This window comes from Syngnathus floridae, chromosome 9 (assembly GCF_059516105.1).
Source record: "Syngnathus floridae isolate MCC-2025c chromosome 9, RoL_Sflo_1.0, whole genome shotgun sequence".
Classification (NCBI taxonomy): domain Eukaryota; kingdom Metazoa; phylum Chordata; class Actinopteri; order Syngnathiformes; family Syngnathidae; genus Syngnathus; species Syngnathus floridae.
Genome location: NC_142421.1, coordinates 12205202 through 12217727, shown reverse-complemented (window position 1 = coordinate 12217727; position 12526 = coordinate 12205202). Strand labels below are relative to the sequence as shown.

Here is a 12526-nt window from a genome sequence, read left to right as displayed (position 1 = left end):
TGATACCTCAATATACACAATCTTAATTATTTATTTATTTATTGTTGTGTTATTTATTCATTATTTATTCAGCACGCTTTTGTTATACTTGTTTACTGTTTGTCTGTTGTGAGCCATGTCTTGTCACCGTGGGATAAGGGGGAACGAAATTTCGGTTTCTTTGTGTGTCTTTGGCATGTGGAGAAATTGACAATAAAGCTGACTTTGACTTTGACTTTGAAGATCTCTGAAAGACTTGCAAACATGACTGGATAAGTTAGTTTCAAACTGTTACGTCTGTACCCAACATTTTCACTCTTGCAGAGCTTGGTACCCCGATCAGCCAGTCAACAACAAAGGCGAGCAAAACTGCGGTGAGATGCGGCCGACTGATGGTGGTCGCTGACATGACTACAAATGTGACTATCTCCAGCGCTACATCTGCAAGCTGCCCAAGGGTGAGTGCACACCTTGTTTTGTGGCTGCAGCATTAGCGTCTCATGACACTGAAAAATGTGTGGTGCGGGTGATATTTACTTGGGAAAAGAAGTCACAGTTTTTGATGACCAAATTGGAAGTCAAAGTTTATGAGACCATTCGACTTGCAGCGTAAGTTTCTTAAAAAAGGGTTGCACAACACAGTGTTACTCTGACACCCGAGCCGCGTTCCCCCTTCTCCAGCGAAAGGTGGGATCAAGCGGACGGCCTTAGGTCAGTCGGGCCGCCCGCCGAGCAGGGCAGACTTCCCGCGTGCAGAAGATTCCGCCACCTCCTGGCCAAGTGGGTATGACGTCAGGCGCCTCCGTTGCAACCACCATCAAAGCCACACATTTCCAACGTTCAGCTTTGGTCTAGATCAGACATAGACAAACTACGGCCCGTTTAATTCGGCCCACCAAGCCTGAATAAATTGTATTATCAAACATTTTTTTTGAGGGGGGGTGGGGGGGGGGCGCATCTACTTCCGGAAGTCGTGTCAGAAAGATCGGTGCACACTCACAAGTGTCCGTCATCGTGTTGCCGTTTTGATTTCTTTATTACTTTATTTAGATGTATTCTTTCAGTGATTCTTCAAGATGATGTATTTGGTCAGAATGTTTGCTTTTTGATGTGATTTTGCCTCATAAGATAAACATCTTTCATAAATCTGACCCGCAGGCGCTTAAGTGATGGAAACTGTTATTCATAATAACAGTGTCGTATTTAATGAGAATCACTGCTAGTAGTTTTTTGGTGAAATATTTTTTTAATGCTGCTAATATATTTGTGTCAAGAATGAGTTGAGGCAGGGCGACCAAATGCAGCTTGAACCAGGATTTATTGAAGGGAAAGGGAGATGGAAGGGAGGCAGGTGGGGAACCGACGACACAGACGGGAGGGAGACTCAGGGGCCAACAAACAGACAGACCGACCGACATGAAGTCCCCTTGGACAAGGTTAAAATCCTGACAGTGAGCCTTCAGACAGACCGAGGGAAAACCAGATGACAAGAACAGGAACACTGGGCACGAACAGGAATGGACACAACAGTAGACACCGACAGGGAGAAACACACGGGCAGGGCATAAATACACAGGGTAACAAGAGGAAGCAGGTGACAGACATTACGGTAACGAAAGGGGTGTGGCCGAGTGAAGTGCCGGCTGAGCGTGCTCTGGCACGGGCGTGACAATTTGTTTTCAAAAAGCATTTTTTGAATATCCATGCTTTACTACCTACTAAAGGCCAAAACCTTTTATGCATTGACCTTTACATGTCATTTATATTACTTCACACGAACACTACATCCATCTGTTCATGGTTCGGCCCCCCGGTCAAAATGTAGAAGCCAATTTGGTCCACAAGTCAAAAGGTTTGCGCACCCCTGGTCTAGAATGAAGCTTGATAGGTTCAGTATTTTCCATGAACACCCAGAAAAGGGCATTTTGCCACTGGCTGTCATAGTACATGAAAAACAATCACATTCATGATTCAACTCTCCCTTTTGAAGTTTGGACGATTTCATAATTGGCAAAGGCCTCCAGAAACGATTACTTGTGTGTAGTCACTTTTTTGCCTGAATTAATTTAACGTTTGGCATTTTATAGGCTTATCTACTTCCAGGCATGTGCTCAAACATGGCAAATAAAAACTCTTGAATCTTGAATCAAGGACAATTTAAAAAAAATAATAATTAATGACGCAGAGAAAAACCCCTCTTGTTCATAAAAAAGCATAATAATATAAAAAAGTAGACAAATATGCTTTCAAAGAGCAGTCTCTTCACCATTTGTGTAACTTTTGCATTGTCATCGGAATGGTTGAACGATAACAACGCCGCTGCCTACAAAAGTTAGATACTATCACTAACGCTTGTTGACTTTCATGTTTTTCATGTTTTATGTTTCTATTTGTCCCCTTCAAATGCTGCTTTTTCAACATGTTGCATTGCCATACTCTTGGAGGGGATTTTGGACAGTACTTTGTAAATAGAACATAAAGAACATAACTAGAATTGCGTTTTTTCACCTCCGTAATATGATTCGTTGAATTGTGTTCCTTGTGTCTTCACTTACCATAGCCATTGTGTTCCTTTCTCCTTCTCTGAACAAAGGAATACAATGGCAATTGCTAAAATTCGTCTGATTCTCTCGACTGGTGATGCGGAAACTATTATACGTACGTTTATTACGTCACGCCTGGACTACTGTAACACATTATTCTCTGATCTTCCTATGTCCAGTACCAAAAGTCTACAGTTAGTAGAAAATGCTGCTGCAAGGCTGCTCACACAGACAAGAAAATTACCCCAATATTAGCCAACTTACATTGGCTCCCGGTCCATTTAAGATGTGACTTCAAGGTCCTCCTATTAACCTATAAATCATTGCATGGCTTAGCGCCTTCATATCTCGTTGACTTAATTGTTCCTTACGCTCCGTCCCGTAACCTCCGCTCGCAAAACGCTAGTCTTTTAGTGACCTCGAGGGCCGAAAAAATGTCTGCAGGGTCTAGAGCATTTTCTATTCGGGCTCCAGTGCTTTGAAATGCCCTACCAATGCATATTAGAACTGCTACCCCAGTAGAAACATTTAAGACACGTTTAAAGACACATTTTTATGATATGGCCTTTAATTAACCTGTAGTGGCCGATTCGGCTGCAGTTTGTGTTTTTGCTCCCTCCCCCCCATCCCTCCCCGGCTGGGGAGGTGGTTAGCTGACACCCATGCTGACAGCGGCTGTCTGGATTCTCGTGGACCAGTCAGGATGAGGGAACTAGAGCGTATTAGGGCCAAATATGGCCAGCCACATCATTTTATGTGGCCTGCAAAGACAAATTCTGCATGAACTTCATGTGTCAATACTAAAAGTGCAAATTGTCTTCACTTTTAAAAAATAGATATTGCTCGATTTTTATTGCCATGCATCTTTTTAAAATATTTGAGCAATTTTTACTTGTCTCTCATTTCCAAACTTTTTATTCATCAGTTTTTTGTGTAGCCTATACTGTAGAATCATGTATGGCGTTGACAGTCAAAATGGCCCTCATATGAAAACTATGATTGATTACATGACAAAAATGAGTTTGACAGCCCTGAGTACTGTAAAGCTTCATTGTTTTATTTTGTAATTGTAGTTGAAGCATAGCATCTGAGGAGGGCAGTAATGGGCCACCACGCCTTTACACTGGTGGAAATCGGAAACAAGAAGGAAAAGGCGGCCAAGAAGAAGTCCGAGGAGAACCCAAGATGGACGAGTCGCACTCAAGCACAAAGCAATCGACGGAAACCTGGAACCTGGACGACCCTCCCAACAGCCGCCTGTTCCTGGTGGCCAGTCGCACAGTCACCGAAGAGGAGCTCCGGGAGCGGTTCTCGGTGTTTGGCGACGTCCAGGGCGTGTGGGTTGTCAAAGACAAGCAGACAAAAGAGTCCAAAGGCATTTGCTACGTCAAGTTCGCCAAATCGTCTCAGGCCTGCCTGGCCATGGAAGAAATGCACGGAAAAGCTATGCTTGACGGAACCAAACCCATCAAGGTCGGAACTGACAATAATATTTAGCCCGGATTACTGCGGTCACTCAATATGCCCGAACAGTTAGCACCTATGCCAGTGTAACAGAGCTAATAATTTATTTATCTTGATATATTTTTTAAATATTTGGAAATTAAATATCAATGAGTCTTTTCAAATGATTAATTATTTGTCTTGTTTTGTAATATTTGCGCACTCTGATCTTGCCTGTCGGGTTTACGTAACATCCTACTTCTCTAACGATGCTATGTAGATTGGTGCAGGCAGCAAATACATTTTAAAAACTAGTTAATGGAATGTCTTCTTTAAACCCAACACACGTGACACAACTATGCCAACAGTCCTTTAGCTGTAGAGGCTAAATGAGCTCAGTGTGACCTCGAACCCATACTTTCAAACGCTACCTTTTTTTTTTTATGTGTGCAATTCTGCCTTTGAACCATGATTTCAAACCCCATTTTTGCAACTGTAACTTTTTGCTTAATTTAATAGAACCACACTGAATTACTGTAATGGATCCACAAAATATGAGGTGTGTGTCTGTGTTGCAGCGTTCTGGAAATATTTGAAGGACTATTTCAGAAAGTTTTGAATTGTCTCTAACTAATGAGTAATTGTAACTGAAGTGGCATGAACACACACTTAAGGTGTTAAAATAGCATTGCCACCTTCTCTGAATAATATTAAGTGATAACTTCACTGAATAGATTGAAACTGGCTTCCTCTTTGTATGAGTAATATACTATATATATTTGAGAGTATCACACTGCAATACTATATAATAACATTGATGAACAATGATCCTTTGTTGTCTCGCTGTAGGTGTTTATCGCCCAGTCGCGCTCGTCGTCCAGCCACAGAGACGTGGAAGATGAAGAACTGACCAGGATCTTTGTCATGATCCCTAAAACCTTCTCTGAGGAAGACCTGAGGGACACTTTTAAGGTACGTGCTGCCACTTGGGGCTTACGTAGAAATGAACATAGCAAATCGTTCACATCATATGTACATGTTTTGGACAGATGAAGGCATTTGTTGACAATGCTTAAACTTGCCCCTCCTGCATTTAGGAAAATAGGCTGTTAGAAATTCACTCACTCCAACTTATTTTGCAAGAACCACACGGGAGACAAGTAAGTCCTTTTAGACACCTGCAGGTGGAGAGTCCATTCGTCGCTGTGCGTACAGCGATGTTCGAATGGAGGTCTGACTCTCGGCTCCTGCAAGAGCATTTTTATTAAGAGAAACAGGGTGGGGGTAAGAGTGGACTGAATAGAGAAAGCCCTTGTCCTCTAGTCAAAACATATCAGGGGGTGTTTTACGACCTTGTGTAGGATGGGACAACCTAGGTTATTTATTACCGGTTGCATTCCAACATAATCATACGATAAGGATAATCTGAAAAACCCTAACATTTTGAAACTCTAGCTTAGTTAAAACGGCACAGCCAAGTCAGTACTTTTTTTTTGTTATTCTGACGAAAGGTCCTATCAAGGTTTTATTTTAAAAGTCAAATAGGTCAGGACCTTTTTTTTTTTCCCCCACCCAGGGTTTGGAGCGAAACAAGCCAAATACTTGAGGGATGTTGCTGTGATATGTTCACAAATCAGACCTTGACATGAAATTTTTGTTTCTGAAAATTAGTTCTCGTGATTATTCACTGTGTTATAAAGATAAAATTCTGTGACTATTTTAGCTGGGGATTTATTTGTGTCTGCATCTCTAGAAAAGTTGTGGTGGTAGTCTTCACAAGGGCTGCAAAAGGCTGTTGTTTGTTGACATCGTTTTCCCCCAATAAAGAGATTATCTCCGTCTTTGGCGTTCCCTCAGGAGTACGGCGACATTGAATATTGCGTCGTCATCAAGAACAAGCAGACAGGAGAGAGTAAAGGTCTGGGCTACGTCAGGTACTTCAAACCCTCCCAAGCCGCCTTGGCCATCGAGAACTGCGACAAAGGCAAGACCCCTTCTTTTGCAACTTTTATTGACAAAGTTGACATTAGAAAAATGTCACCATGATGACAATCTGGTCTTGGTTTCCACCCGTTTTACGTCTGTATTGTGAAATCCCCACTTGTTTAGTTGATCACTTAGCTATCAGCGTGTATTGACGTGCGTGCACGTGGCCTTTGCCGCAGCATACCGGGCCATTCTGGCAGAGCCTCGCAGCAAAGCATCCTACTCCTCCGAAGACTACAACAACATGGCGACCAGGAGCGACTACTCTGGCGGCGCCGATTCCATGACCGTGTACCCCTTCAACATGTCCGAACCCGTCAGCTACCCCATGATGGACTACCGTGGCGGCGCCGATTTGACCCGCTGTCTAATGGTGTCAACTCGCGCCGCGCTGACCCAGGAGCAGATTTTTGCGCTGTTTGACCTCATCCCAGGGATGGAATACTGCGAGCTGCAGCGGGATGCGTACGGAATGAGCAAAGGTGGGGATGGCTGGGTGTTGGGCCACATCATGATTCTTTGCATGGTTTTACATTGGTGTGCTTGCAGGGCACGCCATGATTCGCTACAGCAACCTGGGCTCAGCACTTTATGCCAAAGACAAACTGAACGGATTTGAATATCCGCCAGGAAACAGACTGATTGTCAATTTTATGGATGACGGAGAAGATCGTAGCGGGTAAAGCCCCAACAAAGAAACGTCGAACCCCACCAAGATGGCTGACACTTCTTGGCAGGGCTGAAATAAGGGGACAGCTTATTGACGTATACTTTGTGTGTGTTTAGCTCAGTAGGTAGAATGGCCATGCAGTTTGTCGCCACCCAGGTGATGTCATCGGTGTGGAACGGAGCCCCCAACAGCCAAGGCATCAAATCCGCCACTTCTCATTTGGTACATTTGCACTGCTCTGCCTTTCTCCATGTGGATGTACAAATGAAATCACCCATTTCAAGTGTGACAAATGGTGCTCACTCCCGCCAGGGATTCGCCGGGCCGCCTCCTGTGTCCCGGATACAGACGGACGTCAGCTTGCCGCCACCCAAGAAACATGCGCCACCCGAAAGCAAGACAAAGGAGCGCTTGTTTTTGGTCTTCAGCCCTGCCCCTTTGCCTGTGGACGTGCTGGAGGACGTTTTCTGGTAAGTGCCCCACGCGGCCAATCGCTCGTAATAGTCACTCGAGCTTGGAGGCTTCATAAGGGACGCACGCAGCCTGATCCAAGAGCCGCTCGCTCACTTGTACTGAAGCACGCTGAGAGATAGTTCTCATATTTCAAGCACCTTGACCAGGGTGGGCCAAGATCCTGGTCATTTTTTTTTTAACTGGTGTGTTTGTTTGTTTGTAGCCGCTTCGGTTCCCTGATAGAGGTACACTTGGTTCCAGGCAGGAATGTTGGTTACGCAAAGTATGCTGAGAAGCAGGTGAAAATCCAGTCTAATGAAAAACAAAGTAAAAAAAGCGATTACAAATGTTAAGTGTGTTTCGGCTTCTTCCATTGAGTGTGCCAATGAGGCCATGGCGATGCTCCACAGCCGTGTGGTCAACGGCGTGAAGATGAAGGTGATGCTGGCAGATCCACCCAGAGAGGAGTCGCACAAAAGGCTTCGCACGTACTAGCACGCCGACACCCGGCAGGTAAGTTTGCCACGGTGGCCTTTTTGACTATCTTCAGAAATGGCAAAAGAAGTCACGTGCAGCTTGGTATTGGTCAAACAAAATGGCCGCAGCGTCGTCTATTTGTGTTCCAGAGGTCAGGAGGGATCAAGTGGGACAAAAAAAAGTCAAACTAACCACTGTAATGCACCCAGTTGTTTTATTGCCTCGTGCAAACATCACTTTGACTAAATTATACAGGAAGTGACCCCCCCCTCCCCCGTTGTTTTGCATTCACATGCTGACGTTTGTGCATGAGTAACTGTGCAGCTTCTCGTTCTCCAGGCGACTGTTGTCATGACAAAATGACCCGACCTGACAGACCTGACGACCCACATGGACGGGAGACTTCTTGACACGACCTTTAACTTCCGTCTGACCTTACGCATCTGCTCGCTGACCTTGCCCTGAGCTTCAATGTGAGCTTTGAGTGGGCCATTTTTTTTCTTTTTTATAATAAATTCCTTTACTTTTCATAGTCAAGTCTCATTTCAAGCTGCTGTGAGTAGGTAGAATGCACAGGGGCGTAAAATCACATTTTGACATGAAACCGATGTCTTTTGCAATTAGACTCAAGTTGCAATTTTTACTTGGCTTTTTTTTAAATTTGAAGGTTTTTTTTGTATGTCTAAATGTGTTCCGGCTGTGACATCTTTCCAAGTCAAAATAAAAACAGCAGATCAACAGCAGAACTTTGTTTTTGTTTTCTCTTCTATGCTTTGCCTGTCGGTGCACAACTTTTAAAACATTTTAATCAATGAAGTGAGACCATGTGGGTGCACTGTATTTTTTTTTTATTTCTTTTATTTTTTTTTTATTCCTGTTCAATGACATCAGTGAACATAATTTAGTCACATTACTCACCTGTTGGTTGCGAGAGGCTGCCTAGACCGGAGGACCCCTCCTTCCCAATCGCTCTTTAGCGCAACATTAACGTAGAGGCAGCTCATTGTATACATGGGATACTGTAGAGTTTTGGTGAAAGAACAGAATAATTTCTTAGAACAGAATCACAGCTGTTCGTTTCGTCCACTACATTTCCTCGCTGTGACTATTTCAATCATTGCAGGGGGAAAAAAAGCGTAGAAGTTGGAAGTGGGGGAGGAGCCTGGCGGTCACGTGATTGAGCTTTTGTTACAGAGTCTCTGCAACTTAAAAATCAAAACTTAAAGTGTCCATGCATCCATCCATCTGTGTCATCTCCGTGTCGCGCTCAGTCGTCCAGTGCCAGCGTGTTGAGCTCTTCGTCCAGTTCCTCCAGATCTTCCCCGGTGAACAAGTTCTCGTCCACAGGTACGTTGCCGCCGTCCTCGTCTTCCCCTCCTCCAGCCTCCCCGTCTCCCTCAGCCCCCAACGGCCCGTTGGCATCAGAGCCGCCGCATGCGCCATTTAGCTGTTCTATTAACAGGAAAAAGAAAAAAAGCAAGCTCACAATTTGCTCACCTATTTTTGGCCTTGATGCTTTGTTGGCAACAAGGAATTATGTTGTCAATTGAGGAGCTTATTTAGACAAAAGTAATGCTTTGTCCCTTTGTGTGTGATGTGTTGCTTTTGCCGTATGGTGGCACAGAACACGCGTTATGTTCAAAAGTGCAACAACTCTTTTCCCCCATTCCCTGTGGGATCGCTCGTCGTTTGAAAGTCGGCCAACAATTTTAAAATCTTAGCAGCTAAAAATGACTCAACCATTGTGTGTCCCTCCTTGCCCACACATGCCAGAGCATTGTGTGTGGCTCAGTCTTGTCATTTTCTTACGGTTGTCCTGGTTCATCTTCTGACTCTTACTCATGGCAGTGAAGCGGTCCACGGCGGCCACGGTGATTCCCGTGTTATCCACTTCTTGAGGAACAAAGCGGGACAGGTCTATGTCCTGGACCTGCATGGTGTCGTCCTGCAGCCACACGTAAAACGAGGGGCGTTTTCGAATGAGCAAGGACATACAAACTTTTCAATGCAACAGATAAAGCCTTTCAAACAATTGGTGTCTAATCTTTGGTTGTGCGACGACTCTGACCTTTTCCTGGTCATAGTCGCCGTCATCATCATCATCTCCCCTGTTCGAGTATCGTGTCTCGTCCGCTTCTGCGTCGTCGTCGTCCACCAGCTCTGGTCGGAATTCAAACACCTCGCGGCCGCTTACCACCAGCGACTTGCCGGCCTTGAAGTCTGCCTTCTTCTTCTCCATCTCCTCCTGGGCTTTGGCCACCTGGGAGAGATGACTGCTTCATTAGTCGCAACATAAACAGTGACAAAATCACCAGGAGTGAATGGAAAGCGTTCCCACCTTCTCCTGCCGTTTCCTCTTCTTCCAAGCCAGGAACGTCTCCAGGGTGATGCGGGTCACACTGGCACCGAGCGCCGCACGCTGCAGACCAAACAATAATTTGAACACCTTGACAGACTGACCAATAATGGCCGAAACATCTTATCACTGCATAAATCTAGTCAGTCCTACACCCAACGGTATATTTGGCGATACAAATTTGAATAATTTTTTGTTTTGACCATGCATTTGGGTAAACTGACTTGATTTTGGCTTACACAAAGCAGTGGCTTAGCTCACCTCACTCTCTATCAGCTCCTCCATGGAGATCTCCTGGTCCTTCTCCTCCTTCTTCTTGTCCTTCTTCAGCACAAACCCTGGCGGCAGGGCATGCCGGTACATACAATCTCCCCCTCCTGCCGGGCACACCCAAAACCAGCCGTATTTGTTGTTCTCGATGGCGTCCAGAAAGAACTTGCACACCTGCCGCAGTGCATGACATCCTTCTTACAATCGTTTGTGAAAATTTGGCATCACAATGACAAAACGGCTCCAAATCTTACGATCTGAGTTTTGGATTTCTTCTTCTCTGCCTCGCCGTGCTTCTTGTTGACTACCTCCTCCAGCTTCTTCTCATCCCAGTTGTCCATGGTGTCTATGAGGCCCAGAAGTTCTTTTAGTCTTTGTCCTCGTTCAACCAACCTCTATTCCGTTGCTCACCTTTCTCCAGCTCCTCGTCCCGCTCGTCCACGTAGACGCTCCTCTTCTCGCACTTTCTCTCCATGGACAAGTCGTGACTGAACTTGCACTTGTCTCCTTTGGTGCACTGGCCCTGCTTGTAGAATGCGCACAGCACTGACTTGGGGTCCACACCTCAAAGAAAGAGAAAAACACAAGAGTATGCGATCAGAGTTTCTATTAAAAAAAAATAAAAAAAAACACATTGATTTGAATAGTGTTACCTTTGTTGACTTTCTGGGCAGCAACGACTGGCTTGAAGAGCTCATTGAGCTCATCCAACTCTTTCTTCTTGTCTGTCTTCTTGTTGGCTTTTTCGGCCTCCGCCTGAGCCACCTGCGCATGTGCGCATGCCATGACTCAAGAGTTTTGGGCACATTTGATACCAAAAGCCAAATGCCAATGTTTCTCACTGACCTGCCGGGCGTTTTGTTGTCCATATTTGACTTGCTGCGTGACGTTCTTGATGAACTTCTGTTGCTTGGCGCCTTTCTTGTTCTTCAAGCCAAACGTTTTATCCTGGAGCACATAGTAAATAGATGGTGAATTACAATAACAACAATGAAGACAAAAATGTCTGTGTCAAAGAACAGTAAACTGTACAATCCACACCCTGGATATCATTTTGAGGTATAAAAAGAATCAGAATGCCAGGTGGGAAAACCAAATCCCTGGGCTACATTAGAGGATGCAGTGGGGCAAAGGTCAGCACTCAGAAACCGCAGTTACTCAAAATCAAGAAAATCTTACTTCTGTGTTGAGTTATGTGGTAACAAGTAGTTGCTTCAATTGAGCACCTCAGTATTTACAAACGTTTTGAAACTAGGATTGCCATTTACCTTACTATAGTTATTGGTGTACATGAGATGTGGCTCAAGTTAGTTCGACGTGACCAATAAGAAAAGAGGACACGCCACCAACGAGCCCCCGACTGAATGTAGGGCATACAGTATGTCAGAATTGAATTACTTTTTGCTGACATTATAGATGAAGTACTTTAAACGCAGTATAACTGCTACCCACGACGTCATGACCAGCAGGTCGTGGTGACGTTGGCAAGTTTGCGTTCCACGGGGGCCGAGACAGGACTAATCTTAGCTCAGTTGTACTAGTACGAAATCTTTGAGTAATTCTGACACAACTAAAACACTATGACGAAATAACGTTCATTGAGCTGTTCGTGTGAGGACGTTCGCTCGCGTGCTAGCACCTTAGCAGCGACGGCTAGCCGCACGCTGACATGCTAACTCGTGATTTCCTTCTTTAAAAAAATACCTCAATAATTTTTTCCTTCTTCTTTTCTTGCGTTTTTTTATTCCCTGCGACTGGAGCCGGCTTCTTCGGGGGCATTTTGTCTTAAGTGGAGGTCTGGTGTTTGCAAAAGCCAAGCTTTAAAAAAAAAAAAAAAAAAAAGGTGAAAATATTCGATGTTTTCCAGCCGGCCAACACTCAGCTTCACATTAGCCACTTGATGCTAACGCGGCGCCGCAACTATGACGCTCCACCCACACACGTGATGTGTCGTCGCACTGTGACGTTGTTACGCTACGGATGATGGGTACTGCCATTTATGACGCGGTGAATAAGCGTTGCGGTCTTCATTCCCGTTCAAATGTTTGGGGTCGCAAAGAATTTTTTTGAGGAAACAAAAACATTTGTATTTTTTAGATCAAATTGATAAGGAAGGTGCTCTATACATTATGAATCTTGTTTAAAAACATTACTTCCCCTAACTTTTTTTTTTTTTTTTTAAATAAGGTAATCAGTCCGAATTTTGGAACATGATATGCGGGCCACGTTACAATTCAATTTTGGATAAATGACTGCAAAACAATCCCCGAAGGTCAATTTTCTTTTTTTTTCTTTTTTAATGCAAACATGTACAACTAACTTTTTTACAAAATAATTCCAACAGGAGAC

At 44.4% G+C, this 12526-nt stretch overlaps 2 protein-coding genes across 7 annotated transcripts; one reads left to right on the top strand and one right to left on the bottom strand.

The window, feature by feature from the left end:
- Positions 1-3623: 3623 nt before the first annotated feature.
- Positions 3624-8297, top strand: rbm45 (RNA binding motif protein 45). Of its 3 annotated transcripts, none has more exons than XM_088385100.1 (10): positions 3624-3995; positions 4815-4937; positions 5823-5949; positions 6131-6433; positions 6501-6630; positions 6738-6843; positions 6934-7091; positions 7298-7373; positions 7453-7587; positions 7701-8297. In XM_088385100.1, the coding sequence occupies exons 1-9, from the start codon at positions 3708-3710 to the stop codon at positions 7567-7569; spliced, it is 1428 nt and encodes a 475-aa protein (XP_088241226.1). In that variant the 5' UTR covers positions 3624-3707; the 3' UTR covers positions 7570-7587; positions 7701-8297. The 3 variants fall into 3 exon arrangements, with proteins under 3 accessions (XP_088241226.1, XP_088241224.1, XP_088241223.1); XM_088385097.1 differs by having other exon boundaries at positions 3627-3995; positions 7891-8297; XM_088385098.1 differs by having other exon boundaries at positions 3625-3995; positions 7453-8297.
- Positions 8298-8378: 81 nt separating this feature from the next.
- zc3h15 (zinc finger CCCH-type containing 15) lies at positions 8379-12130 on the bottom strand. Of its 4 annotated transcripts, none has more exons than XM_088385102.1 (10): positions 11882-12130; positions 11024-11125; positions 10831-10933; positions 10589-10741; positions 10432-10523; positions 10169-10351; positions 9890-9970; positions 9620-9811; positions 9361-9496; positions 8379-9003 (listed from the first exon to the last, which is right to left on the bottom strand). In XM_088385102.1, exons 1-10 carry the CDS (start codon positions 11954-11956, stop codon positions 8819-8821), a joined length of 1302 nt encoding a protein of 433 aa, XP_088241228.1. In that variant the 5' UTR covers positions 11957-12130; the 3' UTR covers positions 8379-8818. The 4 variants fall into 4 exon arrangements, with proteins under 4 accessions (XP_088241228.1, XP_088241227.1, XP_088241230.1 ...); XM_088385101.1 differs by having other exon boundaries at positions 10831-10942; positions 11882-12129; XM_088385104.1 differs by lacking the exon at positions 11882-12130 and adding an exon at positions 11446-11598.
- Positions 12131-12526: the final 396 nt, after the last annotated feature.

Bases quoted from the DNA above. Each gene is read 5' to 3' on its own strand.
- rbm45 (XM_088385100.1), top strand. From the start codon at position 3,708: ATGGACGAGTCGCACTCAAGCACAAAGCAATCGACGGAAACCTGGAAC. The intron at 3,996-4,814 runs GTCGGAACTGAC...GTCTCGCTGTAG, and splicing joins ACGGAACCAAACCCATCAAG to GTGTTTATCGCCCAGTCGCG. The intron at 6,844-6,933 runs GTACATTTGCAC...CACTCCCGCCAG, and splicing joins AATCCGCCACTTCTCATTTG to GGATTCGCCGGGCCGCCTCC.
- zc3h15 (XM_088385101.1), bottom strand. From the start codon at position 11,956: ATGCCCCCGAAGAAGCCGGCTCCAGTCGCAGGGAATAAAAAAACGCAA. The intron at 10,943-11,023 runs GTCAGTGAGAAA...GCACATGCGCAG, and splicing joins GACAACAAAACGCCCGGCAG to GTGGCTCAGGCGGAGGCCGA. The intron at 9,004-9,360 runs GTAAGAAAATGA...TCCTGTTAATAG, and splicing joins GAAGATGAACCAGGACAACC to AACAGCTAAATGGCGCATGC.